General features: G+C 61.8%; 2 protein-coding genes across 2 annotated transcripts; one reads left to right on the forward strand and one right to left on the reverse strand.

Annotated features, from left to right (window-relative positions):
- The first annotated feature begins 1,455 nt into the window (after nt 1-1,455).
- Nucleotides 1,456-8,449, forward strand: CHMP1A (charged multivesicular body protein 1A). Its single transcript, XM_079908160.1, has 7 exons — nt 1,456-1,680; nt 3,411-3,430; nt 5,132-5,209; nt 5,811-5,957; nt 6,214-6,342; nt 6,615-6,802; nt 7,053-8,449. The coding sequence occupies exons 1-7, from the start codon at nt 1,674-1,676 to the stop codon at nt 7,072-7,074; spliced, it is 591 nt and encodes a 196-aa protein (XP_079764286.1). The 5' UTR covers nt 1,456-1,673; the 3' UTR covers nt 7,075-8,449.
- Nucleotides 8,450-10,682: 2,233 nt separating this feature from the next.
- DPEP1 (dipeptidase 1) lies at nt 10,683-24,440 on the reverse strand. Its single transcript, XM_079907267.1, has 11 exons — nt 24,421-24,440; nt 17,074-17,238; nt 13,286-13,418; nt 12,939-13,071; nt 12,638-12,788; nt 12,424-12,493; nt 11,928-12,104; nt 11,754-11,838; nt 11,605-11,680; nt 11,368-11,503; nt 10,683-11,291 (listed from the first exon to the last, which is right to left on the reverse strand). The coding sequence occupies exons 2-11, from the start codon at nt 17,175-17,177 to the stop codon at nt 11,124-11,126; spliced, it is 1,233 nt and encodes a 410-aa protein (XP_079763393.1). The 5' UTR covers nt 17,178-17,238; nt 24,421-24,440; the 3' UTR covers nt 10,683-11,123.
- Nucleotides 24,441-26,868: the final 2,428 nt, after the last annotated feature.

Here is a 26,868-nt window from a genome sequence, read left to right on the forward strand (position 1 = left end):
GGCCCTTCCTGCACTCTTCAGCCTTCAAGTAAGGGCTCTTAAGTTGGGATCTGAAGTCCAGGCCTTGCCCCCAAGGCAAACGCCCTCACCTCAAACGTTTCCTGCCCTTGGTGACCCTCAGGGGGCTCGGTCTGAAGCTGTCTGTGCCCAGCTCCTCTCCCCTGCCAGGCGGGCATCCATCCTGCCCTTCCTTGTCTGACCCACCGGCCATGCGTCCTCACAGTCACCGAAGCCCACGGCCATGGCTCCCTGCTTTGCCCTCACACCCTATCACTCGGCAATTCCCGCCGCCGCAGCCTCACTGGTTCCTACCCAGTTACAGCAATGGGCCTGTGAGAGGCCTCTGTGCTGGAGACACAAACCCCATCGTTCCTCCCTTGGTTTAATTACCTAACAATTCCGTTTCCACGACCGACATGATAAAACTGATGAAAGACTTCACATTCTGCTGCTTCTGTGGCTTCAACCCCGACCCACACCCAAAGGCTGTTACGGTGAGTAACTCTGCCCAGCTGTTTCACCAACATCCTATCCCCTCCGTGATCTCTGTGGCCAGGCAGAGGGCTCCCACGGGACCGTGCTCCGCAGGGGAGCAGCTTCCCAGGCTCTGTCCCAGTCTGTGGAATGCCGAAGGAACGACACTGGGGCCAAAGGCGTCCAGCCCTCGGGAGGACAGCAGGCCTGCTTGGGATCTGCGCACTGCTTAGCCCTCTTGACTGTGTGTTCCGCATCTACCACGTGGGAACTCACCTAAACCTTGACTAAACTTATTACATCTTCCAACTAGAACTCTGATATTAAAGGTCCTAAAACCCCCTCCACCGTTAGGGCACGCCCCCTGCTACTAGCATCCCACCACAGGCTCCTGTGCGCCCCATCCCCAAACGCACCTCAGGTTCTGTACCCTCCTGGGTGTGTCCTACCTTCCGCTTCAGATGAAGGCCACTGCCGCTTGGCTGCCCCTTTCTTCTCATGGAAGCTCTCTGCAGGCTTGGTGTCTAGAGGCTTCTCAGACTCTTGTGAAGGCCTGTCCACCGGCCTTTCCGTAGCCTCTGGGATTGAACAGGTGCGCCCCGACTTTGGCTCCTCACCTGAAATATATGGGTAATTAATTAGACCTATATTTTACTGAGTCTAGGGCAAAGGATTCCAGCCTTCTTCAGTTGCCTGCTTTGGTCCGGAATGAAGTAAGATAGCGTGAAAGACTTGGGTCACTCCATTTCCCTACACGTGGATATTCCCCGGATGAAAAGGTCCCCGAGGCAAGATCATCAGAGAGGACCCGGCGCAGGAGGATTTGTGGGGGCGGGGCCGCGCCGTGGAGACTGCGGGGCGGCGGCCCTTTACCTTTCCGGAGTTTGTGTTTGCTTTTGGAAAGTCCCATAGGTGACTGCCCCGCGACGCAGGCGCGGACCCTGCACCTCAGTGGGAGCCCAGCCCACTGACTCACAAAAGGCCCGGCCGCCGCCTCCCTGGCCCGCGCGGTCGCCACGGCAACGCCACCGCCCGCGATACCGAACCGTCCTCTCGCGAGAGCTCCCGGCCGCCGGAAGCGGCAGCGACCCGGCAGTACCTGCGCTCCAGCCCGCCAGCCCGCGCCGGTCGGTTCGGTTGACGCCGCCGGGAGATCCAGTCCGTCCGCCTCTGCCAGGGCTGCCGCTGCCGGACCGGCCATGGACGGTGAGAGGCCGCCGCCCTCCGGGGCCGCGCGGGGCGGGGCCGCCTCTCCCGTGGGCGGGGCTCAGGCGGGTGCCCCTGGCCTCGATCCCGGACCCTGGGCCCCGATCCCCGGTACCGGATCCCGGGGTCTCCACCCGGGACCCCGATCCCCGACACCATACCCCGGGACCCAGGACCCCGACCTCGACCCCGGGGCCTCGACCCAGGACTCCGATCCCCTTCCCTGATCCCCGGCCCCCTTCCCCGGCCCTCCTCAGCCACCGTCTGCCCCTGCCCCACCTGCCCCTGCGGTACTGGTGAGGGACATCGGCCTTTGGGGGCCCTGGGATGCCGGGTCAGAGGGCACCCGAAAAGGAGACAGTTGCACCACTGCCCCCAGAACACCGCTAAGAGAAATAGGAAGAGCTCTGGCAGAAAGCCCTCACTACGTACAGGCACAACAGCTCTTGAGATAGGAACCGTATGCGCCCATTCTGCAGATGGGAAAACAGGTTGAGGAGTCCGTGCAGGCACAGGCCCCAGGAGCCCTGGTCCTCCACTGCCTGCAGCACCCCCTCAGGGCCCTCTGCCCTGCTCTCCTCCAGAACAGGAAGCATCAGTGATAAAATGAAGATACCGACATTTGCCAGGATATTTAAGTGCTAGTGTGGTAGAAAGGCTGTGCAGTGTTATTGTCATGAAGGAAATCCTATGCAGATTGCCTCAGGGAGAAGATGAACAGCTATACCCCCACCCCACGCGCGCGCACGTTGGGTTTTGCCTCACAGCTCACTCGGCTTCAGCTCTCCAGGGAATTGTTTTGCCTGTATCCCTTTTCTCCGGGGTTAGGTTTTGCCCTTCAGAGTCTGTGCTTCCCACTCAAGTCTGGGCCACACCCAGCCCAGCCTTGCTTTCCCGGCAGTGAGCACACTGCCTGCCACCTGTTTCTCCAGAGATGCAGACAGCTCTGGCCTTGACTAGGGCCCGCAGTGACAGGTGAGAGCTGCACGGAGCTCCACTGGGCTCGCAGCTGGGAGCCTTCACATACCTTTGTGGTCCTGGATTCTGGTTGCAGGACTTCGTTTCTTCATTCCGGGCTAGTGTGGTACACCCTTTCAGAAATCATTCCCCCAATTTAGGAATGGGATATACACTGAGATAGTTTTAAGATGAAGGAGAATCTACCGAGCTCTTGAGTTTGGGCAAGTGAGCAGCAAGTTCAGATACCGAGGGACTTAGCCAGTAACACACACAGGTCTCCAGTTCCTCATTGAGGGTAGGGGGGCACCTGAGCCTGATTCGATGGCTCAGAAATGGCAGCTCCCATGGAGAGCGGTCTCTGTGGGCCAGCTCTTTTATGGCGTAAGAGTCATCGCCGTGCTGTTTTATCCGTAAAGAATAGACTGTCGAGTACTAACCCTCGTTAAATTGGGGAGGGCTCCCGAGGGTCCTTTGGAAAGCTGCACTGATTACAAACCATCTCGAGTTTTCACCATGGGCCACACGCTGCACCCATGACATTCCCCCACACGCTAACCCTTAAGGTCAGCTGGTACTATCCTGGTGTTTTCCTGAATTGGAGAGTCAGGGAGGCTAAGGAGGGGCAGAGCTGGTGTGAGTAGGCCTCCCTGAAGGCCCCAGTTCTCTTCCAGCTCTTCACGTCCAGGAGGGTCGTAGTGCCCCCACCAGCTTGTTAGGAGCGTTGCTTCTCACATTTCTTAAAATCCTCAAACCATCTCCTCTCTTTGCAGATACCCTGTTCCAGCTGAAGGTATGTACTGAGTGGCCCTTCACCCCATCCCGGCCTGCTGGTTGTCAGTGGGGACAGATGGTGTGAGTCACACTCAGGATCGTGCTCAGCCAGACTGATGACCGAGGGGTCAGGGAGGTGGTGTGCTAGCTTGTCTCGGGCTGAGCGGAAGCAGATCATTTGGCCTCATTCATGAGCGCGCGCGTGTGTGCGTCCCTTAATGTTCCACGAGGCGTTTAAAACGGTTGCCTCGAGTCCTTCAGAAACACGTGCAGGAGAGCATTCCGGGCAGCTGAGCAGTCCCCCTGCCCGGGGTGGTGTCGGCAAGCCCCTGCCCCAGTTCCCGTAGGGCCCTCCTAGGTGCCCATCCATGGTGCGTTCCGAAGGACGGGAGGAGTGACGGGCATCGGCCCCCGACTGTAGCAGCTGCACTGCCTCCGCTGTGGGGCCTCCAGGCCAGACTCCCAGGTCAGGAAAATCTGGACTTTTCCCTGAGGAACGTAGCTGGTCGGGGTGGACAGACAAGAATGCTTTTTTCCACAACAAAACGTCCCAAGTGCATGGGGGCACCCAGGGCTGTGGGAGGGGCCCGAGGGCTGGGGACCCTCCCAGGTCGGTGAGTGACGTTGGCCGAGAGAACAGTGTTGACAGGACCAGAGTTAGGAAACTGGCCTCTGGAAGGCTGCTGTTCCCTTGGGTCATCTGAGTCTTCTCCCTGCCAGCTTCTGGTCACCTGAGGCCTGTGGAGGGCCACTGACCAGGGCTGGGGTGTGCGAGGTCATGCCAGGCGGTCCCTGCTGCAGCTGAGCAGCGGGTCCCAGGGCACCTGGCCAGAGTGGTGGACTTTGTTTAGAGGTGGCGGATGGTGGCCCAGTGTGTACTTCAGGCTGTGTGTGGAGGGCAGTGGGCGGGGGGCTGGGCAAGCCTGGACGCAGAAGGCAGAGGACAGAGCAGGCCATGGAGCCTCTGACATGAGCGGCCCCGTGTGGGTGGGGCAGGAGTGGGGCTCTGGGCGCAGAGCCGGGCTAGGGTAGCCCGACATGGCGATGCCTGACACCGGCCCCATCAGACACCTGGAATGTGGCTTGCGGGACTGAATTTTTACTTTCACTTAATTTTAGGTAATTTAAGTAGCTACGTGTGTCTAGTAGCTACTGCACTGGACCATGCAGGAAGAAAAAATGGTCAGCGAGTCAGGTGCTGCAGACATTGATTTAAAGGCCCCTCAGAATTGTGTCTGATGACCGGGAATCGGGGATGACTTTGGAGAGAGCGCCCTGTGCCCGTGAGCCTGAGGTTAGGGAAGCGTTGATCTGCACAGAGGCTGGACCACGGGAGCAGGGGAGACATTAGCCTGAGGCCTGGACACCAAGGCGGTCAAAGAGGGAGGGGTTTACGGTGGCAGCATCTGTGTGACGCTGGCCAAGGCCTGTGGGCAGTTTCTCAGTGTGCCCCCAGCTGCTGACCCGTGGAACAGGGAGCCGGTGTGTCGTGCTTCAGGCTGGTGGAAGGAGGGGCTGAGGCCGCTGGGAGCTGGGCTGTGTAGAGGGGGCACAAGCGCACGGACGGGCACCGACGTCCTAGTGGGCAGCGGATTGTCCAGCAGAGGCAGCAGTCGTGAGGGATCAGTGATGTCCACCCTCGGAACGAACTTACAGCCCAGGAGGGCGGGGAGCAGGATGGGGGGTGGGCCGGGTGGTGACCCAGCCTCCTGTCCGTCAGTTCACTGCAAAGCAGCTGGAGAAGCTGGCCAAGAAGGCGGAGAAGGACTCCAAGGCGGAGCAGGCCAAGGTGAAGAAGGTGAGTGCAGGCGCTGCCGCCGGGCCGGGCCTTTCCTCCTGTGGGTCCTGTGCTCCTCGGGCCTGGGCAGAGGCCGAACCCCTCTGTGGGGCGGGGCAGGGCTGGAGGCTCCTGGGGTTGCTGTGCTCTCCGTGGGGGGCTTTCTTACAGCTGGTTAGCGGCTAGAGTAGCTCCTGGGGTGCTGGGTTTGGATGACTCCTCAGCCAGACTGAGGCTCCCAGGGCAGAAGGGGAACGCAGCCGACATCCCAGTCTGAAGCCACGTCACCGCCATAGCCGTGACTCCTTTGGAGTCGGCATTCCCTGCGCTGGCTTTTCAAGCTCTGCTGCTTCCAGGCGGAGCTGTCGTGTGAGGGCAGCTGAGTGTGTCGGTGGGAGTGGAGAGGCCTGGAAAGGTGGCCGTGTTTTCCTGAGCCCGGCTCTCTCGTCTGACTTTCTCTGAGGGCTGGTTGGGGGCCCTGCCCCTGGACACCCTCACTCCTGAGACATTTCTGATGAGAAAACCTGCAGAGAGGCTGAGAAGGGGCTGCCCCACAGCAGCAGACGGCGCCCCAGGACTGGCCGGGGCCGGGCCCCAGCTGGCATTTCCCCCTGCATTTCAGGCCCTTCAGCAGAAGAATGTGGAGTGTGCGCGGGTGTACGCCGAGAACGCCATTCGCAAGAAGAACGAAGGTGTGAACTGGCTCCGCATGGCGTCCCGCGTGGATGCCGTGGCCTCCAAGGTGCAGACGGCCGTGACCATGAAGGGGGTGAGTGCTAGGCCGGGCGCCACGTGCCCGGGGCCGGCTCCTGCTGGCAGAGTCGAGGGGGTGGCCCGGCGCAAGCGGTCAGGCCGGCATTCCCTCCCTACGGTAAGGGCGGTGCTAGAGCGGCAGACGCACCCTGAAGGCTCTCCCCAGAGTCCGTCCTTCCATCGACGGCGCCATCTGGGGACGTGCCATGCCGGGGGCGGGGGGCCGGGGGCCCTGAGGGCCCTGCCTGCCTCCTCACTCCCGCCTCTGCCAGGTGACCAAGAACATGGCGCAGGTGACCAAAGCCCTGGACCGGGCCCTCAGCACCATGGACCTGCAGAAGGTCTCTGCGGTGATGGACAGATTTGAGCAGCAGGTGCAGAACCTGGACGTGCACACGTCGGTACGTCGGCCCAGGGCCCGGGTGTGCGGGTGACGGCCAGGCGTGTGGCCCCTTCCCCTCCCGGGAACCTGGCTCCTCGTGGGGAGTCCAGACCGGCCCGCAGAGGTCCAGCAGGGGAGAGGGGGGCCTGGGGCCGGGGATGGGTGCGCGTGCAGGCAGCTGTGCCCCAGGACCAGCACGCCAGAGGGAGTGCGCTGGAGAGAGCGCCACAAGGGGGCTGGCGGGGGGAGGGAGCCACAGGAAGCCCTGACCGCCCGGCACACGACCCCCAGGTGATGGAGGACTCCATGAGCTCGGCCACCACGCTGACCACACCACAGGAGCAGGTGGACAGCCTCATCATGCAAATCGCCGAGGAGAATGGCCTAGAGGTCCTGGACCAGCTCAGCCAGCTGCCCGAGGGCGCCTCTGCCGTGGGCGAGAGCTCCGTGCGCAGCCAGGAGGACCAGCTGTCTCGGAGGTGGGCCAGGGGCACCTGTGCTGGGCGGGCAGCGTGCTGGGCGGGAGCTTGGGAGGGACGCAGAAACCCCGGCCTCGGTGCCTGCAGGCCCAGGAGCAGCTCAGTCCCCGCCCCTCGTTCAGACCCTGCTCACCGTCTATAGCTCCCCCTAGAAGGCGGGGGACAGGACTACGCCGGCCTGGAAAAGGGCCTGGGAAAGCCGGGGTGGAGCCATTGCCGGGGCCTCAGGGAATCCTGTTGTCCTTTGCAGGTTGGCCGCCCTGAGGAATTAGCGGAGCCCAGCGGCAGCGTGCTCCCTCCCGGCCTCATAGGGGAAGGGCTGGGAAGGCCGCCTCTGCCCCCTCCCCACTGCTCTCCCCCTCTCACCTGCCAGGCCTGGGACTCTGCCTCTTCTCTGAGCACGGGTGTGGGTCTGTGTCCGGCTGGGCGAGTTTGCACAAACTTCTGACTTCTGTGGGTAATTTCTGTGACTCCGGGCCACCAGCTGGGCGATCTGCAGGCTCCCCTCCGTCCACCACCACTGAGAAACCCCCAGGGACTGGCTGGTGGCTGCCACGTCGATATGGGGGCTTTCAGGCTCCATGTGATGGCACATGCACTGGGAGTGGTCAGCCAGTGGGGGGCAGGGCTGCAGGCTGTTGCTAGGGACCCCTGGAGGCCCCCCGACTCCATTTAGAACCTGGTCCTGCCAGCTGCATGGGCCCCGCTCGGGCTCCCCAGTGTAAGGCGCCTAGCTCCCAGTCCAGCGGGCCCCCGGGGGTCTGCATCCTCTCTCCCCTGCGCCTCTGGAGGGCTCGGGCCCTGCGGACTCTCCTCTAGGGAGCCGGAGTCTACGCTGAGGCCCCTCCCAGCCAAGGAGCAGGCGCCTCCCCCTCCTGGGTGGGATGCTTTGCTCCTGTCACTATAAATGATGGGGTGCCTCCCCCATCTGGCTCTCGCTGCCTTGTGGGCTCACGCTGTTGACCTTGAAGCTGGAGCAGCTGATGGAAGAGCCGCCCTCAGTGGGGCCAGCAGTGGCAGTGCTTCTGACGCCGTGCTGGGCTGGCCTGAGGGGAGCTTCAGACAGGCTGCACTTTTCTGTTTTCTCCAATTACTGAAGTTTACTTCGTTTTCCTGAAGCTTCCAGGGATTTTTTTTTTTTTTTTTTTTTTTTGCCAAAAAGAAGGAGCAAGGAGATCGGGAGCATTTGGTATGAGCCCCTCCCCAGCGTCAGCTGGAGAGCACTGCTTGTCGGTGCTGACCAGAGGCCTCTGGCTGGCCGTCTGTCCTCACAGCACTGGCTGTCACGGACAGAAACGTGGGAGAACTTTCCCTGGCTCTCTGCGTTTGATTCTTCTTGGACTTGGAGCCCTTGGGTCTCTGTACAGTAACTTGTGCTGTGGGCTGCCTGGGGCTCTGGACTGTGGTGTGAGGCCGGAGAGAATGGGGTTCAAGAGCCACCTGGTTTTTCTTCTGTGATGCCGACCTCGCCTTACTCCCTGGCCATCATCCCTTGGGGCTCCCACGTGCCGGGGGTTCAGAGAAGGTCCCCAGGGGGTGCAGAGCTCCACGGAGACGCCCGCTGGGGGCAGAGGCCACACTGCATCAAAGGGCAGCAGGCGAAGTTTGCCTTTTCCTGAAATGCTGTTGTGAATAAAGAGGTTGATGCCCGAGAACTGTCTCCATCTTTGCTTTAGTGGCCTGGGGTGGGGTGGGGGCCTTAAGGGGACGGTCGGCTTGCAGTCCAGCCCGCCAGTAGGAGGCTGACGGGTTCCTGAAGGAGGGCAGCTGGGGTGCTGTGAGGAGTGGGATTCCCAGGCCCTGCTCGGTGAGGCCGAATCAGATCCACAGTTCCTCTACGATTTTACCTTGAAATACTTTTAAACTTATGTAACAGCTGCAAACCAAGTACACAACTTCTGTATACTTCCCTGTAGGAGCGTCCCTCACGTCAACCTAGTTACCGTAGAACCGACCAAATCAGGAAACCGCCCTCATGTTATTACCCTGTGGTCCCTCCAGCCCCGAACGTGGCACAGGCCCTCCCATTTCTCTACGTGACCGGGACGGTCTCGAGGCCAGTGGGTCTGCACTGGTGTGCTCGTGGGAACTGCGTCCGGGCGCCCCCCACCCCGTGTGCCCCAGAAACCGCTTCCGGGCAACCTATGTGTGCGCCAGAAACCAAGTCCCTGTGCCCCGCTGTGTGCACCAGAAACTACATCCGTGCGCACCCCTATGTGCCCCCAGAAACTACCACCGGGCGCCCCTCTGTACTCACGGGAACCACATCTGGTCACCCCGCTGTGTGCACCGGAAACCATGTCGGTGCGCCCCTCTCTGGACACGTGAGCCACGTCAGCACGCCCCCTCTGTGCGCGCCGGAACCACGTTGGTGCACCACCCTATGTGCACCAGAAACTACGTCCGGCCACCTTCCCCACAACCCACCGCTCACACGAAGCACGTCTGTGGGCCCCCCTCTGTGCTCACGGGAACTACGTCCGGGCACCCCACTGTGTGCACCAGAAACTATGTCCGGACACACACCGACACATACACACACACACATGCCCCGTGGGCACGGGGACCACAGGTTTGCACTTGTCAGGCCTCCCCCTCTGGGTTACTCCTTGGGCAGGGAAAACCCCGTTTTCAGGTTCTCAGCCCCTGCTCCCCACACAAAGTTCTAGTTTCGGCACTGCTGGCTGCCCCCACCCCCGAGAGACGCCCTTGCCCACCAGAGGACTGGGTTTGTCGCGGGCCTTGCTGGGCCCCTCGATGTGTCGTCTCTGTTAGATTATTTGCCTTGTGTTTCACGCTGGTGCTTCGCGGCCTGGATGGTCTTGACCAGGTTTTTGGGGCGTGTGATCCATGGCCAGGGTTGTAGAGTCGGAACCACAGTGGGGTCCATGCCCCTTGTGCCCAGCCCGCCTGTCAGAGTGACCACCTGTGGCTCTGGGCCCCCCTTGTCCCCTCCGAGCACGTCTGGGTTTGAACAGGGCCTGGGGCCGCTTGTTGCCTGGTTGGAGAATCGCTGATGTGGGCCCTGCCTGGGGAGACAGCCCTCCAGGGGCTCCTGAGCAGGCTCCACGCTGCTGGGTGGGCCCAGGTGTGGCACCCGCCTCCCTGGAGCCCCTTACCAGGCCCCCCAGGAAAGGCCTGCAGGCCTGTGTCTCCCAGGGTGAATGAGGGGTGAGCAGAAGGGTCCCCAGAACCAGATGCTGGGGATGACACGTGAGGTGTGGCCTCGGGTGTGATTCTAACATGGTTAAGATTATTTCAGACGAATATTACAGCGTTTCTTATGGGAAAATCCCTCCCAGTTAGCAAACTCAGGCGTGCCCGCCTGCGGCCCACCAGGGGGCCCTCCAGCCCTGATAAATCAGCCAGCCATGGCAGGCTGGCGTGCTGGGCAGGGTTCAGCCAACTCAGGACAGAAACCCTTTCTTCTCCTTTAACGTTAAACTGATCCTAAGTGATCAGCAAATACCCACAGTGTCCCTGCTGGTGGCTTTAGGTATCCCTGGAGAGAGTGCCTGCTGGGAGCGAGAGGCAGGGCCACAGCCCAGAGGCCCTCGCTGGCTCCCACGGCCCAGGCTGGCAGGCACCAGTGGGTAACGGCGCAGAGGGGCATCCTCAGGGGCTCTGGCCTGGAAAGGGGCCAGGAGGGATGCGTTGGGGGTCTTGTCCAGGGTCTGTCACCAAGTTATTCATCTCAAGACACATGCACCGGATGACCGGAGGCAGGGGGAACGCTACTGAGCCCCCCTTGGGCGGAGCCCTGCCCTGCAGGGTCCTTGTTCATGGTGTGTGAGGACACCCTGCAGGGCTGGGTTCCTCCCTGCTCCGGACCTTGCTTTCCTGTTTGCCAAGGGAGGCTGGCCCAAGGGGTGGGCCGTGGGCACAAGCGTGTGTGTGTGTGGGTGTGTATATGTGAGAGCATGGGTGTGCACCAGTATGAGGATATGGGGTGCAGGTGTGCACACGTGTGCATGCCTGTGTGTGTGCACGCACCTGTGTACAGATGTGCGTGGGGAGGTGGCAGCCGGAGCCTGGACTGTGTGTTATTTTAAAGACCCTCCAGCAACGTCCACGCAAAGCCTCTCAGACCCTGACCCCTCTGGCCCTGACCTTCAGGACTCAGGCACTCCTGTGTCTGGTGTCCAGCCAGGAGCCCCCTCCAGGGCCAGGGTGCTGATGACATGAGACTCAAAGGATCGGCGACTTTATTGAGGGTCCCGCCGTGCCTGTGTTTTGTGCCACCCAGGGGAGCGCAGGTGCCTGCCCAGGACAGGCCAGTCTGAGCGCACGGGGAGTCGCTGCCGTTCTAGTACCCAGGGTGTCAGAGGCGACACGGGCAGAGGACGAGGAGTGCAAGGGAGGCCAGCAGGGCCCCCGGCTGGAGGTGGAGGCTGGGGGCCCCTGAGTAGCCGTAGCTGGTCCTGCAGGAGGCCTCCAGCTGGCCCAAGGGGATGGGCTCCTCGCCGGGAGCCTGTGTGTGACTGCGCGCCTGGGGAAAGATGCAGGTCAGCTGCCTGCCTGAGGGCAGGAGGTGGTCGGCGGCGCGGGGATTGCGGGCCGCTCACCTGCTCCACCGCCTCGAAGACCCTCAGCAGGTTGTCTGCCAGGACGCCCTTGACCTCTGCCTCGGTCCACTGTCTCCTCAGCAGCTCGGCGGCCAGGTCTGGATACTTGGACACGTCCTCAAGCCCCGAGGGAAGCCTGAGATGCGGGTGGAGAAAGCCAGGCTCGGCATCCCGGGGGGCAGGGCCTGGGCGCCCCCACCCCGCCCCTCACAGCACGTGGAGGGGGTGTCGCCTCACCTGGACACACCATCGTAGTCCCCACCCAAGCCCACGGCTCCGGCCCCCGCCACCTTCTTGATGTGGTCCAGGTGATCTGCGGAGAGGCGGCACGTGAGGGCCCTGAGAGAGGCCCTGGCCCGGAGCCCCGGCCGCTCAGCCCCGCCCACCTGCCACTTGGGACAAGTTGGCCTCCGCTCTGCAGGAAACGTAGTCACTGTAGAAGTTCACCATCACCAGGCTGCCCGTCTCCTTCTGCTCGGGAGAGAGGGCGGCACCGTGGGCAGGGCGGCCAGGCCGCGGGGGCCAGCCCAGGAGCGGACGGCCCCGGCCCAGCCTCTCACCACCAGCTGGAGCACGTCGTCGGGCACGTTGCGCCGGTGCTGGCACACACTGTAGGCCGAGGAGTGGCTGAAGACCACGGGGGCCTTGGACAGCTGCAGCACAGCCTTCATGGTGGCCATGGACGCGTGGGCCAAGTCGATGATGATGCCCAGTCGGTTCATCTCCTTCACGACACTCTGAGGGGGGACGGGGCTCAGGGGACCCGCACAGCCTGGAGGGTCTCAGCCAGCACCCTGGGACCAGGCAGGCTGTGCCGTGCACGCTTGGGTTCACACGACCCTCTGGGGTTTCTGGCGGCCGCCTGGGAAGTCCAGGTGTGGGGAAGGGCACTGGCCAGGTGTCAACAAGCCCTTCAGGGGCTGAAAGACTGGAGGCCACTCTAATGACCAGTGGGTTCCAGTGGAAGGCCCGTCCTGCTGGCCCATCTCACAGTTGAGGAAACAGGTGACATGCCGGGTCCTCTGAGGGTGACCGAGGCCCCGCCCCCCCACTCACCTGCCCAAAGAGTGACAGGCCTTGGCTGCGGGCCTCGTCCTCTCCCGTGTCCACCAGCCAGTTGTCGGCCCTGGGAGAGCAGAGGGCAGGCGCCCGAGGGGCAGAGTGGTTGCCCGGGCCCACCCACCTCAGGACCCTCAGGAGGAGAGACCGGTGCCGGGGCGGTCCCTGCTCTGAGACCCTCGCGCCCGGCCAGCCCCCCGGGGCTGCTCACCAGGGCGTGTTGCAGCTGTGGGTGAGAGTCAGGTACCGCATGCCCAGGTGGTAGAGCGCCCGCAGGACGCCCAGGCTGCTGTCGATGGAGTGGCCGCCCTCCACGCCAACCAGACTGGCCACCTTTCCCTCCCGGAAGGCCCGCCGGATGCCTGCAAGGAGAGCCCGGCCAGGGGCAGTGGGCACCGGGCGACACGTGTGCCTGGGTGTCGGGTGTGGGGACTGGCTTCCACGTGAAACAAACCGCAGAGCAGTGCAGCAGCCCCTGCTCAGGACCGGGGCTGGTGGGCGCCGGCACCCACCTGTGCTGTCGGTGACACACAGGAAGGTCTCGGGGTACAACTGGCACATGCGGTGGATGACGTCGATCTGCTCCAGCGTCCTCTTCACGGCATCCTTGTTCTGGGTGTCGCAGGGCGTGTACGCAGACCAGAACTGGGGGGGTCACGGGGGGAGGCGCTGGGAGCTCAGGAGCTGGGCCCCAGGCACACGAGCTCTGGCTTCCCTCTAGCCACGGAAGCCCTCCCCGCAGCCTGAGTGGCTATCGGAGCCCCCTCTAAGGGCCCGGGGCCGTACGCCGCCACCAGGGAGGGGCAGCAAGAGAGGAGGCGATAGGCTCCAGCGCCTCAGGCTCCGGGGCCGACCATACCTGGGCACCCACAAAGCCAGCCCTCAGCTTGGGGATGTTGGTGTGCGTGTGGGCCAGGCTGGTCAGGTTGGCCCTCGGGTCCTGAAGCTGATTGTTGAACAGTTTCAGCAGTTGCCAGGGCAGGTCATTGTGCCTGGAGGGGCCAGGCGGAGGGGTCAGGGGCAGGTCAGGAGGCCCCTTGGACCCGGGCCCCCCGAGCTGCCTCCCGGGCAGGCTGTGCCTTCTCCCGCTCCTCTTCTCATGGGCTGAAGACCAGGGAGGTCGCAGGGTGACTGCTGTCATCTGAGCACACCTGAGCACAGGTGAGCTTCTCAGCTGGCTGCACCCCCAGGCCAGGCCACTGAACTGAGCCCTAGTGGACAGGTCTTCCCTCCCGGAGCCTTTCACTGGGGGGAGAGGGAGGGCAGATGCCGGCTTGGCTTCAAAATCGTGGAGGGAGGGGGAGCTTGGAGTTGAGACAAGCTCCAGGAACAAGGCTGTTGGCGTGGGGCTGCTGAGCGCAGGCCTGGGGGGATTCACAGATGGAAGATGGAATCCCGGGCTGCCCTGGCGGCGCAGTGCTTGAGAGCCCGCCTGCCGATGCGGGGGACGCGGGTTCGTGCCCCGGTCCGGGAAGGTCCCACATGCCCCGGAGCAGCTGGGCCCGTGAGCCATGGCCGCTGAGCCTGCGCGTCCGGAGCCTGTGCTCCGCAACGGGAGAGGCCACAACACTGAGAGGCCCGCGTAGCGCAAAAAAAAAAAAAAAAAAGATGAAATGCTTCTGCTGCAGGGAGAGGGTGGGGAAGTGTGGGGCGTGGCCTACCCTGGGGGGCAGCCATGGGAGCAGGGCACCAGTGCGGGATTTGGGGGCCCCAGAGGCCCTCTGCTGCCTCTGTCCCTGGGGACAGTCCTGCACCATTTCCAAGAAGATCCCTCTGTGCTTCCAAAGGACAGGCCCTCTGAAGTTCTCCCAGGAGCTGGTAGGCGGTGAGTGCGTTGGAGGAGGAGGTGAGGTGCGGGGAGAGGAGAGGAGGGGACTAGACAGGCAGGACGAGGGGCAGGGGACAGGGAGGGCTCTCAACAGCTGCTGGGGGTCTTCCGGGGCAGGACCCGTGGGGCACATTCCTCCCTGCATCCAGGAGCAGCCCCAAGGGGAGAGACTGCTGGGCGCCATGAGCTCCAGGTGCCGGCAGGGGCCTCGGCCCCTGGGAGCTGATTAGAATTTCAGAGTCTCAGGCCCAGCCCTGGCCCACCAGTCGGCATCTGGCTTTTACCAGCCAACGGGCACACACGCCCGGGACGGGCAGGGAGCCGACCAGCGGATCCCTAGCCTGGTGACAAGGGGGCTGTGAGGACAGCCCCGAGGGGGCTTTGCTCCCACTGCGGGCCCTCCCATCCACCCCTCCTCCGCAGCCCAGCAGCCATGCCCACTCTCCCCAGGACCCTCGCCCATACCTAGTTCCCACCCCCAGCCCTGGCTCCCTCCCCAGTGTCTGTTTCCTCATCTGTAACACACACACACACACACACACACACACACACACGGGGCTGCCTTGTGAGGCTCACTGACAATGTTAACGCCGTGACGGCCTAGGTCGTCCGGCCCCCTGGGGTGGGCTCTTCCACAGCAAGGTGGCCATGGCCCCCGGTGTGAGGTTTGACTGCTGGGCATGGGCTGGTGGTCAGGACGCCTTTGCTGACTGAGGGGTGGATGAGCTCCAGGGAGGCGAGGTCACTGCCTCACTGCAGAGTTGGGGGGGGGCTGGCCCTGGTCACTGTCCCCAAGGCAGCGCTGAGCAGGACTTCACTCCTTTGCCCCTCTAGGAAATCCGGCCCCACGCTCCAGCTGCCTCCGCTTTGCTCTTCCCTCCTCGCCTCAGCCTGTCCTCCCTTTGTAGGTATCCGCGCTAAGGTCAACACCACATCTTGGAGTCTGTTCTGGAGGCTGACGGATCTGCCCTCCTTATCTGTGTGGCCTGGGTAGCATCCTCAGCTGTGACAGAGGACCCTGCCACCCTACCCAAAGAGGAGAGGGGAGGATTCCGAGTGCTGGGAAGTGCTAGAAACGACAGCCAAACACACACTGAGGCCAGCTACGGCTTACAGATGTGATGGCTGGAGCTGGTGCAGCCATATTAAATCATGAGGTAACTGTGGGAATGGTGGCCACACCATTATGGAATGCCATGCCAGGACTCTGTCCGGACTGCTCTGTTGTTGAAGCTACTTATTTGGGTCTCTCTTACCCACAGGAGTAGCTAATACTAACTGGTTTTGATTCTGTCAGCCTAGTCTTGGCCTTCTAAGACTTTGGATAATCCCAGCTCCCCAAATCCCAGCTTCCTGAGTACTCCTGGCTGTCTGGGCTCTTTGAGCCATCTTACCCCTCACATGGACATCTGGACAGCTCCCAGCACCTAAACTCGGAGCCCCTCTCCGTGTGCCCAGCCACCCTGAGTCCCCCGGAAGGAAGGAACATTCATTTTGTTGGCATATTCTACCTGCCCTTGCTGACCTGGGATGCCCGGTCCCTGAGCCCAGACCTGCCAGACAGCAGGGCCTCCCGGATGCGAGCAAAGGACAGCGGCCTCTGCAGCAAACTTCCTATGCCTGTGAGGAGACCCAGCCATATGAGGACCCTCAGAGGCAGGCAGGGGGATGGGAGGTCCAGGAAGGAGGGGGAGGGGAGGGACCAGGGGAGGACCGAGGGAGGGAGGGAAGGGTGCACTCTGACCCCTGATGGCCGCTTCCTTATCTAGGGCTGCCCCTCATTTCTCTGCCAGTCTTATGTGATGAGACACCTGTTTTCTCTGCTTTTCTTGCAGAGCTTTTGTCCCATAAAGCCTGGGCAAGTGGGTACCCCAACTTTCCCAGCACCTGGTGGGAAAGAGCAGGTGGGGCGGGAGTGTGTGTGTACAGGTGGCGTCCTTCCCAGGGCTGGGAGAGCCCCGAGGAGTTGGGGGCGGGAGCGGCAAGGGCAGTGCCAGGCCTGCCTGCAGCGTCGAGGGGCCCTGGGGGCCGCTGGAAGGACTCCGGCTACTGCTCTGAGCTCTGTGGGAGTTGGAGCTGGAAGGGCAGGGGCTGGTACTTGTGTCTCCAAGACTTCCTCTGGCTGCAGTGCGGAGACCTGACCTCAGGCCAGGGGCAGGAGGGGGCAGTCAGAGGCACAGGGGCGGGGGTGGAGGGTAAGTGAAGGGGGCAGGCGCGGCCAGGTTGGCTGTGACATCAGGGAGAGAGTGACAAGGTGTCACCAGGGTCTTGGCTGGAAGAGGGGCAGGGGGAGTGGGCACCCAGGAGCTTGGCCTGGGGCACTGAAGCGTGAGATGCCTCGGTGAGGTCAGGCCGGGCGCACAGGCCTGATGGGGTCACCCCAGGTGGATGGAGCGAGGGGTGGGCTTGACGAGAGGGTCCCCCAAGGGCCACAGCAGACACCACCCTCACCTGCACTTCCTGTGACACAGGACCCTGGGCCAGGCCCCAACGGCCCCCAGCCCCACTCTGAGCTGGGATCCAGCCCCCAGGGGTCCAGGCTGTGGGCTGTCCCGGGAGATGCTGAGGCCTTGGGGGCCTCACTATTCACCTCCTTCCTGCCGCGTTCCCCACAGGCCCTCATGTACTGAAGTCTCTGGGGCCCTGAGAGAGCCCACAAAAAAACTGAGTCCAGCAAAGGGCAAAGGCCATAGTGCAGTTGGAGAAACTGAGTCCCATTGGAGACAGGGCAGCTCCTGTCTCAGGTCAAGGGCACATGAGCCTCGACCCTAGCGCCCCCCGCCCGGACCCCCGGGGCCATCACACGGGGGGCTGCTTACCCGTCAATGACAGGCGTGCCCTGCATGATCCTCTCCGCTGTGTTCCGGAACTGGTCCGCAGTGCAGACGGCCACCAGGGGCCAGAACCACCAGCTGGCCCACATGGCGCGGTCCCCAGGGATGCGCTCCCCTGCTGCTCCTGTGCGTGTGTCCTGACCCGCCGTCCTGGGTGCCACAAGACAGAGGGCTTTGGTCCAGGTGATTGCTGCCAGGACCTCCCCTGTTTATCAGTAATCAGCACATTCCCCGCGAGGGTGGATCCATGGAGTTCCTAGCCCCTGAGGCTGGGCGTGGCTGTCTGGGCCAGGCCAAGTGTGGTAAAACCCCAGGGGCGGGACTGGTGCCCAGAAGTGGGGCAGAGGATGGGCGAGCGCAGGGAAAGGGGCCGCCAGTGTTTGTTGTGTCCTGCCCCCAGGACCCGGTGTCTGAGGTCTACAAACGAGATTCAGTTTTGTGTACTTGAATGTATCCCTTTGTTTGCCTGTAGTGTTTTGTTACTTTTCTTGCAAGGTGGAGCACAGCCCAGCAGGGGCACTCCTGCCACACTCCACTGCAGTGCTGGGGGCGTCTGCACACTGACCCGCGCTCCGGCTGCAGGCTTCTGACCGAGCCTGTTGGATGCTGGGGCTTGGGGTCGGAAGCTTAGAGCGTTTGCATTTCCTTAGAGCTGGGGGCGCACACTCAGGTCTCCCGGAGGAGGCAGGGGCTGGAGGGTGGGGGGCACGGTTCTGAGAACCCGATGCCCAGGCAGCGCCGGGCCCAGTGAATCGTGAATCCCGGCCCCAGGGCTGGGCCAGCATCCAGGGTTCTGCTGGGCACCTGGGTGACCCCAGCCCACTCTGGATCCTCAGGGCAGCTGAGCTGTGGAGACCCTACCCCCTCGCTGGGCTCCCTGGCACCTCTGTCCCTGGATGGCTTTGGACCCTCACGCAGAACTGCCCTGTGGAGCCCAGGTCCCAGGCCGGTGTTCTCCCCGAGCCCCGACCTGGCCCCAAGGACAGGACGGGCCCAGCTCCAGGCCCTTCCTCCCGCCTGGGAAGGGGTCACGTCCGAACCCTGGCTCTGCCGTCATTAGCTCTGCATCCCGGGGCCTGGGCCTCCAGCCCCGTTTCCCTCCTGTTGAAACGGCATTTCTCAGGGGAGACTGCGCAGAGCGGGGAGCTGTCTACCTTCCCTCCCTCCACCCACCATCACCCCGGGGGGAGGGGCTCCAGGGCGTCCTCCACCCAGATGCTCGGGGACGAGGCCACCGGCCCCAGACCCCATCGAGGACTTGCCCCCGCTCCCCACAGGGGCATTCTCAGTGCCAGGCCCTGGGATTCCACCCTCTTCACCACTCTGTGCACAAAAGACCCCCTTGAAGAGTGAGGAATCCAGGACTCTGCCCACGCTGCCTGGGAACCGTGGCCCAGCAGGTGCTGGGCCAGGACACGGGCTTTAAAGCCGAGTGTGTCCCTCCGCCCCCCCGAGCCAGGACCCCGTCTGCCCTTCGCACTGTCCCCATGGCCCCAGCACCTCGGCGGTCCTCCGTGCTCTGTGTCCAGCCCCCTCCACCTCCCCGGCCTGTCTCTGCGACCCGACGCTGCTGCTTTGTGGTGGGCGATGCCCGTCTGCAGCTGGGGGGCTTCTCCCCGGAACCCTCCTCTCTGACATGGCTGTGAGCACACGTCCCCCCCTTGTTCACACCGGCCTGCTCCATTTGACTCTCCGTATTTTCAACCTTTTCCCCTTATCGTTTTTGTTTCAGAGTTGGCTTTTTTTAAGAGCATGTAATTGTATATTTTTTAATTTTCTTTTTTTTTTCATGTGGACCGTTTTTAAGGTCTTTATGGAATTTGTTACAATGTTGCTTCTGTTTTCCGTTTTGCTTTTTCGGCTGCGAGGCTCGTGGGCTCTTAGCTCCCGGACTGGGGATGGGACCAGCACCCCCTGCGCTGGAAGGCGAAGTCTTAACCCCTTGACCGCCAGGGAAGTTGCAAGAGCATATAACTGTATTTTATTTCTTCACCTCATCTGAGCGCCTCTGTCTGTAAATGTGACCGTTTAAGCCAGTACGACGGTGACAGCACTGCATCCCCCCTTAGCCTCGCTACTTCCCAAGCGACGGCCGGCCGTGCTCCTCCCGTTTCTTGCTTCTGCCGTGCTCTTCGCGTTACTTTGATTCCTTTCCTACCATGGTTAGGAAGTTCCTCTGCGTGTCACTACTTTGCTAGTGTCTTCCCTCCTACTTTGGAACAGTCGTATTTAAGTCTGTGTGTCTCTTTCAACATATAAACTCCTTAACACTGGAGTACAGCCCACGGGGCGTGACACTCATTTACACGTAACCACACATTTTCTTAGGTTTGCTGTGTCTCGTATACTTTGTCTCCTCCTCTCCTGAGCTATGCGTTCTGATTTCTTTCTCATTTGTCTGCGGCGCTTCCTCGGCCATTTCCCTGGGTATAGTGGCATCTTGTGTGATCCACGTGTCTGCTTCCGTGGCTGAGGGGTCCCCGCGGCAGACTGACTGCTCCTTTGTGAGCACGCGGGCCCTCCAGGTCTGCCAGGGTAAAGTTCTCCTTTACCCCTTCCACCCTCCCCAGGGGGCTCCATGGGTTTGTCTCTTTAAATCTCCCAGACACTTAATTTTGACCTTCTTTTCATTTTAAATTCAGAATTCATTTAATTGCTTAAAGGATTTTAAATTCTCTGCTCATTCCTCTGTAATACTTCATTCACTTAACAGCCCACTGGAAAGGAAGGAAGTGGAGGGGCCCACGGCCCAGTTGCACTGCGGGAGGGGGACTTTCAGTGTTATTTTCTCGTTGTCGCCGTGTCACCGAGGGACGGGCCCCCCACCATCCACTCTGCACGTCACCTACGGACTCTCTCCTCCCTGTGGTGAGACTTGGCCCCAGCCTCCCACCTCTGCAGCTCCGGTGCCCGGGCCGGGCGAGGGCAGGGAGAGCGAGGCACCGTCTTGGGGGCAAATTTCAAAGCGGGGACACTAGGAACCTCAGTCATGGAGGTAACTAGTATTTTAACGCAATATTTTTAAAAATAAAAAATTCCTGCCCCCCCAAAAAATCCATGATGAACGAAATGTGAAACTTTCAGATAGAGTCAAGGCACATCTGACCTTTCCTCTGGTCCCAGCTCCCCCCGCGGTTCCGCACAGCTGGTCTCACTGGGCCATTCACATTAGGTTTCGTGACATCAGCTGCAGGACTCTCTTGCAAGTTGGTGACAGAGGCCGGCGTTTCTAGGAGCTAAGCTGAGGGCGTGACCACACTTCCCAGGGTGACCCGAGCATGAGAAGACTCAAGGCTGGGTGCACCCTTGTTCAAACAGGAGAGGATGTCCAGGACGACGGCCCCGGAACATGACACCCAGAGGGCCCAAGTCCACGTCCAGGAGGGCTCGGGCCGTGCAGTGTCTGTCCCACACCCTCTCCGGTGACTCACAGCCTGCGGCTGGCCGGGGCGCGCAGGGTCGGGCTGCTGTGTAAGTGCTCACGTTCCTCAGCCGCAGCGTCTGTCTGGAACACAGGTCACCGTGGTACCTCCTGCTGGGATCGCCACCCTATGGACTCGCGGGTCAGGCCCCCGAAATCACCCTTGAACCTGTGTGCTCTGGAGTCTGGGGTCTCTGGTTGCCTTTTTCTCCTTCCACTGGGTGCTGTTACCATGTCCTCACAATCTTCCAAGCTCTGGGCCTCCTACCTCACCGCCCCTGGCTTCGGATCTGTGGTTCCCACTTGATTTCTGCCCTGAGCCCTCTGCCTTTCAGTTTATGTCCTTTTTGGTAGAGCTGGTCCCCAAACCACCGCTAGCAGTGGGTGTGCGGGAAGTGGATTTCCAAGTCCTGGCGCGTTTGCACGTGCCATTATTATGCCCTCATAACTGAGCAGCAGTTTTACCGGCCATGCAGTTCAGGGTCATAAACCGTTTCCTCTCAGAAAGTGAACGTTCTGGGGCCGTCCGCACCGCGCTGCTGTCGGGAACCCAGTTCTTCGTAGGCGGCGTGTTGCTTTCTCGCACAATCTCCTTGAATCCCCTCTTTCTCCGTGGGCTCTGCACGTTCTCAGTGTCGTGCCTCCTTGGAGACTCTGTTTCATCCGACCGCCCTGCACCCACGTTCACCAGCTCTGCCTCTGGTCCCGGGACACGCCCTGGAATCCCTTCTCTCCTGCATCCTCTTTGCCCACTCTCCTGGGCACGGCGCTCAGTCAGATGCTGGACATCCCGCGTTGATCCTTTTTGTCTCTTGTGTTTTTGTCTCCTGTTTTAGGTTTCCTCGTGCTTTTATTCTATGCGTTTCTGTTCTGTGAATTTATGAATAGAATAGAGATTCTGTTCTTTGAATTTATTCTATGAATTTCCTCAGTTCTGAATTCGAGCACTTTTATCCAAAGTTTTCTTTCAGGAATTATATACTTAATCTCCCAAGAGTGCTTTCTTGTGTTTCTGTTGGTGGTGGGTTTTTTTTTTCCTTTGCACCTTGTTCTTGTTACGGAAGCCATATTGTCTGATATCAGTGAGAAGTTTTGTTTCCTCTGGACCTTTTTTTTTTTTCCATTGTTTATCTGGACCTTTTGTTGCATGTGCAGGCTGGAGGTCTTTGTCACTTCAAACGTAATAATTAAGGATGTAGCAGTAGCGAGGCTGCGGTGCTGTGGATACACGGGCAGCCTCCCAGGTTCAAGAGGGGGGCCGCCATTACAGTGGGGGCCCTTAATGTCAGCATCTAACATGACCATGTCAATAGCAGCCCTGATTCTCAAAACAAATGGTCTTTTAGGGAAGGACCCACTGGTGACTTTTCCCCCAGAGTCAGCCTGGCCGTGGGCCAACCAGGGTTGTGCGTTTGGGTACTTGGGCGCTGGGGGTCAGCTGGTCCACAATTCAGCCATCCACAAGCCCGATTTCAGCCACGTATCTCACTCCCACCCCCTCCCGTGACGTCTGAACCGAGTTCCTCTCCGATTTCTGCTGGGTGGCTGCCCCCTGTCCACCTGCCGCCCCCTCTGTACATGTTCCCGAAGGGGCCACCTCCGTCCCGCTTCTTATCCCCAGAGACAGGCTGAACCTGACTGCTGAGGGTCCTGCCTTTCTCTGACACGGCAGGTTCTGCTTGAGTCAAGTCCTCCCACCTTGACAGACATGGCGAGGAAATGTCCACCCCAGGCCGACCTTCTGACCTAGAGGATGCAGTGGGTGTCGCTATGGAGGATTCTCACAGGGCTTCTGCTTCTAATTCCTGTTTCTTCCTCTTGTGCTGGTAGCTGGCACCCAGGGACGTGAGCCTCAGGGACAGAGCCGCGGCCCGACGGCCTGGCCCAGGTCCTTTGATTTCAGAGACTGGCTCTCAGGAGGTGGGAACAGGCTTTGTTAAGAGCACGAGCTTGGAAACCAGGCCACCCTGGGTTCAAACTCCCGTGTGGCCAACTGCGTTTTCCGGAGCCGGCAGCCCCCACGTCTCCATCCATGCGCCCTCCTAATTGTCCGCCGAGAGGGGGGACACTTGGCTTGACGCGCAGAGAGAAGGCGGCAGGCGTGACTTCCATGCTGCCGCCTGGCTCCTGTGCTGGACCCTCCGTCGGGAAGGCAGCCACCAGCCCAGCTCCCTGCCGGCTGGCTGACCGCCGGCCCCCCTGCCAGCTCCTGGCTGAGGCCGGATCCGCGGGCCAGAGACCAGCTGGCCCTGCCGGGCCCGGAAACATGAGCGATGGGAGCCCGCCGAGGACGTATTGTGCGGCGGCGGGGAGCTGACCTGCTGGCCCTTCTTCCACTGCCGGTGACCAGTGTCCTGGTCTGTAAAATGGGGTGAGTAAGCCGAACCGCCTCGGCCTCCTGGAGGTGGCTGCACCCCACTGTCGCCTTAGTAACGAAAAGCCCCACATGGGTGGCGGCCGAGGACACGTGCTCTCCCCGGCGGGTCCCTGGGAGGACGCCCGAGGCTTGCAGCCAGCTCAGCTCTCAGCGGGGCCACTTAATAGTTTGCTTTAAAGCATTATCACTTTTTACTTAAATAAGGAGAATAATATTATTAACTGGAAACATCAACGTCACTTGCCGTAAACAGAAGGAACACCGGAAAATAAACACACAAAAACTAAACAGTGCTGTTCAGTTTCGCCCAGAGCCACAGAGAGGCGGCAGATTCCGCGTCCAGGGAGCAGTCAGGGCCCAGCTGCATCCTCACACACCCGAGGCCCCTGCACGGCAGGCCAGGCGCTCACCCGAGCTCCCAGGACCAAGATTGGGTCCACCGAAACTGCCCCCACCCACCTGGGCCGGGCTTTCAACCAGCCAGGAGGGACCAGAGCCCAGGCCCCGGCACAGCCCAGAGCAGCACGGAGGGCCTGAGTCCACAGCCCACATCCCTCAGGAATACACACGCTATGTGCGTGAGCAAACACACAGAGAGACGTGCAAACACAGCCAACCACACACCCACCCAGGCTACAGAGCACACCCACATCCAATGCACACACACGTGTACACGCACAACCACCTGCGTGCAGACGCCTGTGCCCCCAGAGACACCAACACAGAGAACGTGCAGACACACCTACCCGTGACCCCCATACCTGCACACGTACGCACCTGAACGTCGCACACGAGAATGCTCAGACATGTCCCACACCTGCGTGTGCAGACACAGCACATGCTTACAAGTACACACATGAAGACTTGTACATGTGATCAGCACATATGCAGACGTTCACATACAGAGACATGCATACTTAGCATGTAAATATAAGTGCACACACTCAGACATAAGTACACAGATGTGATCACACACTCACACACACACACACTCTTACCAGGCCTGTCCTGTCACATACGCAGCACACAACACACATGCTTAGCCTTGCAGACGCCCTTGTATCTGTGTCATTGTGCCCACCCGGCCCCCACGCCCACCTCGGGGCCGGCAGCCATGCCCTCAGCCCGTGACCACCCACAGAGCCTGGCACACGACCCGGCTACATCTGGGTTGGGCTGTCCCCAGGCCCCTCAACCTTCCACGCCCAGCCATGAAGCCACCACCGGGACCTCTGCCCCCAGACCCTCACTGCCCAGTTTCCTCACGGACGACACCCCGTGCACCCAGCCCCCGGAAGTGGCCTTCAGGCTCGTGGCTTCTCCACCAGCTTCTCCACAGCTCCCTGACCCAGGCGGCCCGCGGTGGCAGGAGGAGACGGCCATCCTGCAGCCCAGACAGCACTGCGCCGGGCTCCCCGCGAGGCCTGGGGCTTTGTTTCTGTTTTTCTCAAGTTCCATCTACCCCTGAGTTCCGCAGGCGGCCTCACCTCCCTCACACAGAACAGCAGCTCCCCCGGGGGCCTTCTCGACACACCTCAGAGCACGGGACAGAGGGCCGAATGCCGCACACGTGTCAGCTGGTCCGCGTTTCCGCAGACACGTGAGCCAGGCGTGCCCGGCACACACGGCCCACCGGGTCTCAGTGCCCTCTGACCCTCGGGCTGGGCCTCGGGCCTCGGGCCGGGCGGTCGGGGGTGGGGGCCGCCTCCGGCAGGCTGCTGGCATCGGTGGGAGGGCTGAGTTAGGAGCTGTGGGGAGGAGGCTCACGGGGGACACCTGGGCCCCGGGTCCCTCCCGCCTGGCGCACAGCATCCCAGGCAGCGGGCAGCCTGTCACCTGAGGGCCCGGGGTTCCACCCCTGCCCACCGCCCTCACTGCTGGGGGGAACACCGCTGTGTCTCAGGGCTGGAAGGCATCCTCGGCCGCAGCGGGGCCCAGAGGCTGGGGGCCCTGGTTTCTATATATGTAACATCCCCAGCTACAGGAGCGTCAGAAGCAGTCAGGGATCGGAATGTCCTCTGGCAGAGACACGGGACTTCCAAACCCAGGGGAAGGTCTGGGTGGTGACCCAGCCCAGCTGGGGGCTGGCTGCGCTAATTGGTTTCAGGGTTCTGCGGTTAGCGTGGGAGGTGGGGAAGAGCCCGGTCGGCACTGGCAGGCACCTGGCAGTCCCATCGCCATCCGGGGAGGGCACACACAGCTGGGCGCACCCTGGCTCCCCGAAGCCCGGGCGGGGGCACAGTGGGGCGTGCACAGCCGCACTCCCGCCTGCCCTCTGCCCTGGCCCCCTCCTGGGCCGCAGACGCCGACTCTGAGTGGGGACAGCCCCCTAGTCGGGGCAGTGCTGTGATGAGCTCAGATACCAGAACTGCGAGGAAGGGGACGTGGCCGTAGGGCCCGGGTCGGGGGCTCTCCCCACCTCGAAGTTCAAGGAGATCCAGAGTGTGAGGAGGGGGTGGGGATCTAAGCAGAGGCTGCGGAGCTAGGAGGCCCCCTGCTGAGGCTCTGGAAGCAATCCACTCCCTCGACCCTCCCCTTCCCGGGTGCGGGGTGAACGGCACCGGGAGGGGAGGGCCCGGGAGGAGAGCCGGGTCAGGGTGGCAAAGGGCTGAGTGGCCCCCCGGGCACTGCGGACCAGGGCCGGGGGAGGCAGCCAGGTGCAGGCCCTCCCTGGAGGACGACGCCCCAGTTCCACCACTCTGGGGGCACCAAGGCTGGAGAGCAGAGCTTCCCCACTGGGTCTGCCCGGGTCCTGGCATAGCCGGACGGCCGGAGGGCCAGAGGCACTGAGGACAGGGTGTGGGAGGGAGAGTTCTGCTTTTGATGTTATTACTCTTTGTACTGTTTGAAAATGTTAGCATGTGCATTAACATGGAAAAATCAAATTAATTAAACCAGAAACAGAGGGTTCAAGCGGGCTCTGCACAGAGATGGGGGTCTGGGCACCTTAGGGCCCCAACCCAGTCCTGAGCCCTCCGTTCACGGGGGTGTCAGGTGAGACCCTACAGGCAGGCTCAGGCTCCCCCCCGTGCAGCTGACCGGTCAGGAGTCCCCAGGGGAGGAGGCCCAGGGACTGCCAGCAAGTGTGTGCAGCCACGTCTACTGCACTGCACCCTTCCTGCTTCCACACCTGTGACCCTGGGGGACACATCTGTCCTTCTGAAAGTCCCCAGAGAGAAACCACGCCTAGTCAGGCTGAGCCTGGGGAACATAACGTTCAGATGGGTGAGTCAGCAGTGATCTCCGGGGGACGCCCCTCAGGGAGGCTTCTTCAGGAGGCCTGGGGTCAAAGGGCGCACACCGCCACGGCCGGCTGCCCTTCCTTCTGGGGTTGGGGTGCCCTGGGCCCCCAAACGCTGGCCAGCATGGTCCAGCTCACCGAGCCGGCACCTGGGCCTGGCAGGGGGACATCTCCATCTGTCCCAGGGTGGCTGCTGGGGCCTGGGAAGGGCTAGAGGCCGCGTGGCTCGCAGTCAGAAACAGGCTGTGTGACGCTCGCTGACATTCTTAGTCTTGCCTTTGCCACGGTCTGGCAGGATGTGTGATGGGCAGGGACTCCCCGTTTGTTGCCCCCGAGGCCCCATCCTCACTAGGTTTGGTTTGTCTCACTCTCTGGTGTGTCCTCAGCTTCCAGGACAAGCCAGGACCACAGAGTGTGCGGCAAAGCAAAGGCAGGCACAGGGGTGGGGGCAGACTCCAGTGGGCTCCCTCCTCCAGGCTGGCCTCCGGGCTCCTCCCCTCCTGCGCCTGTGGCCACTGGATGAGCTCCTGTGAGGGACACCGGGTCTCCTGTTGGCTGGTGGGCTTCTGTATTTGAGCATGAGACATCCCAGGAACATTTAGACAGTGCCCGAGGGCCCTGCCCGGGGCTGCCAGGCCACCCTCCCTGTGGGCCTCACAGGCAATCCCGAGGCTGGGAGCGCCTTCCGCAAGGGGGGTAGGTCTGGGGGCCCCGCCAGCTGTTCCTTCAGCAGATCCCTGT

Source organism: Stenella coeruleoalba, assembly GCF_951394435.1.
Source record: "Stenella coeruleoalba genome assembly, chromosome: 20".
NCBI lineage: Eukaryota > Metazoa > Chordata > Mammalia > Artiodactyla > Delphinidae > Stenella > Stenella coeruleoalba.

Coding starts and splice junctions, on each gene's coding strand:
- CHMP1A (XM_079908160.1), top strand. Junction 5,210..5,810: donor AGCAGGCCAAGGTGAAGAAG/GTGAGTGCAGGC, acceptor CCTGCATTTCAG/GCCCTTCAGCAGAAGAATGT. Junction 6,803..7,052: donor GAGGACCAGCTGTCTCGGAG/GTGGGCCAGGGG, acceptor TGTCCTTTGCAG/GTTGGCCGCCCTGAGGAATT.
- DPEP1 (XM_079907267.1), bottom strand. CDS start 17,177: ATGTGGGCCAGCTGGTGGTTCTGGCCCCTGGTGGCCGTCTGCACTGCG. Junction 12,494..12,637: donor CACAGCTGCAACACGCCCTG/GTGAGCAGCCCC, acceptor CTGCTCTCCCAG/GGCCGACAACTGGCTGGTGG. Junction 11,292..11,367: donor TCTTCGAGGCGGTGGAGCAG/GTGAGCGGCCCG, acceptor ATCTTTCCCCAG/GCGCGCAGTCACACACAGGC.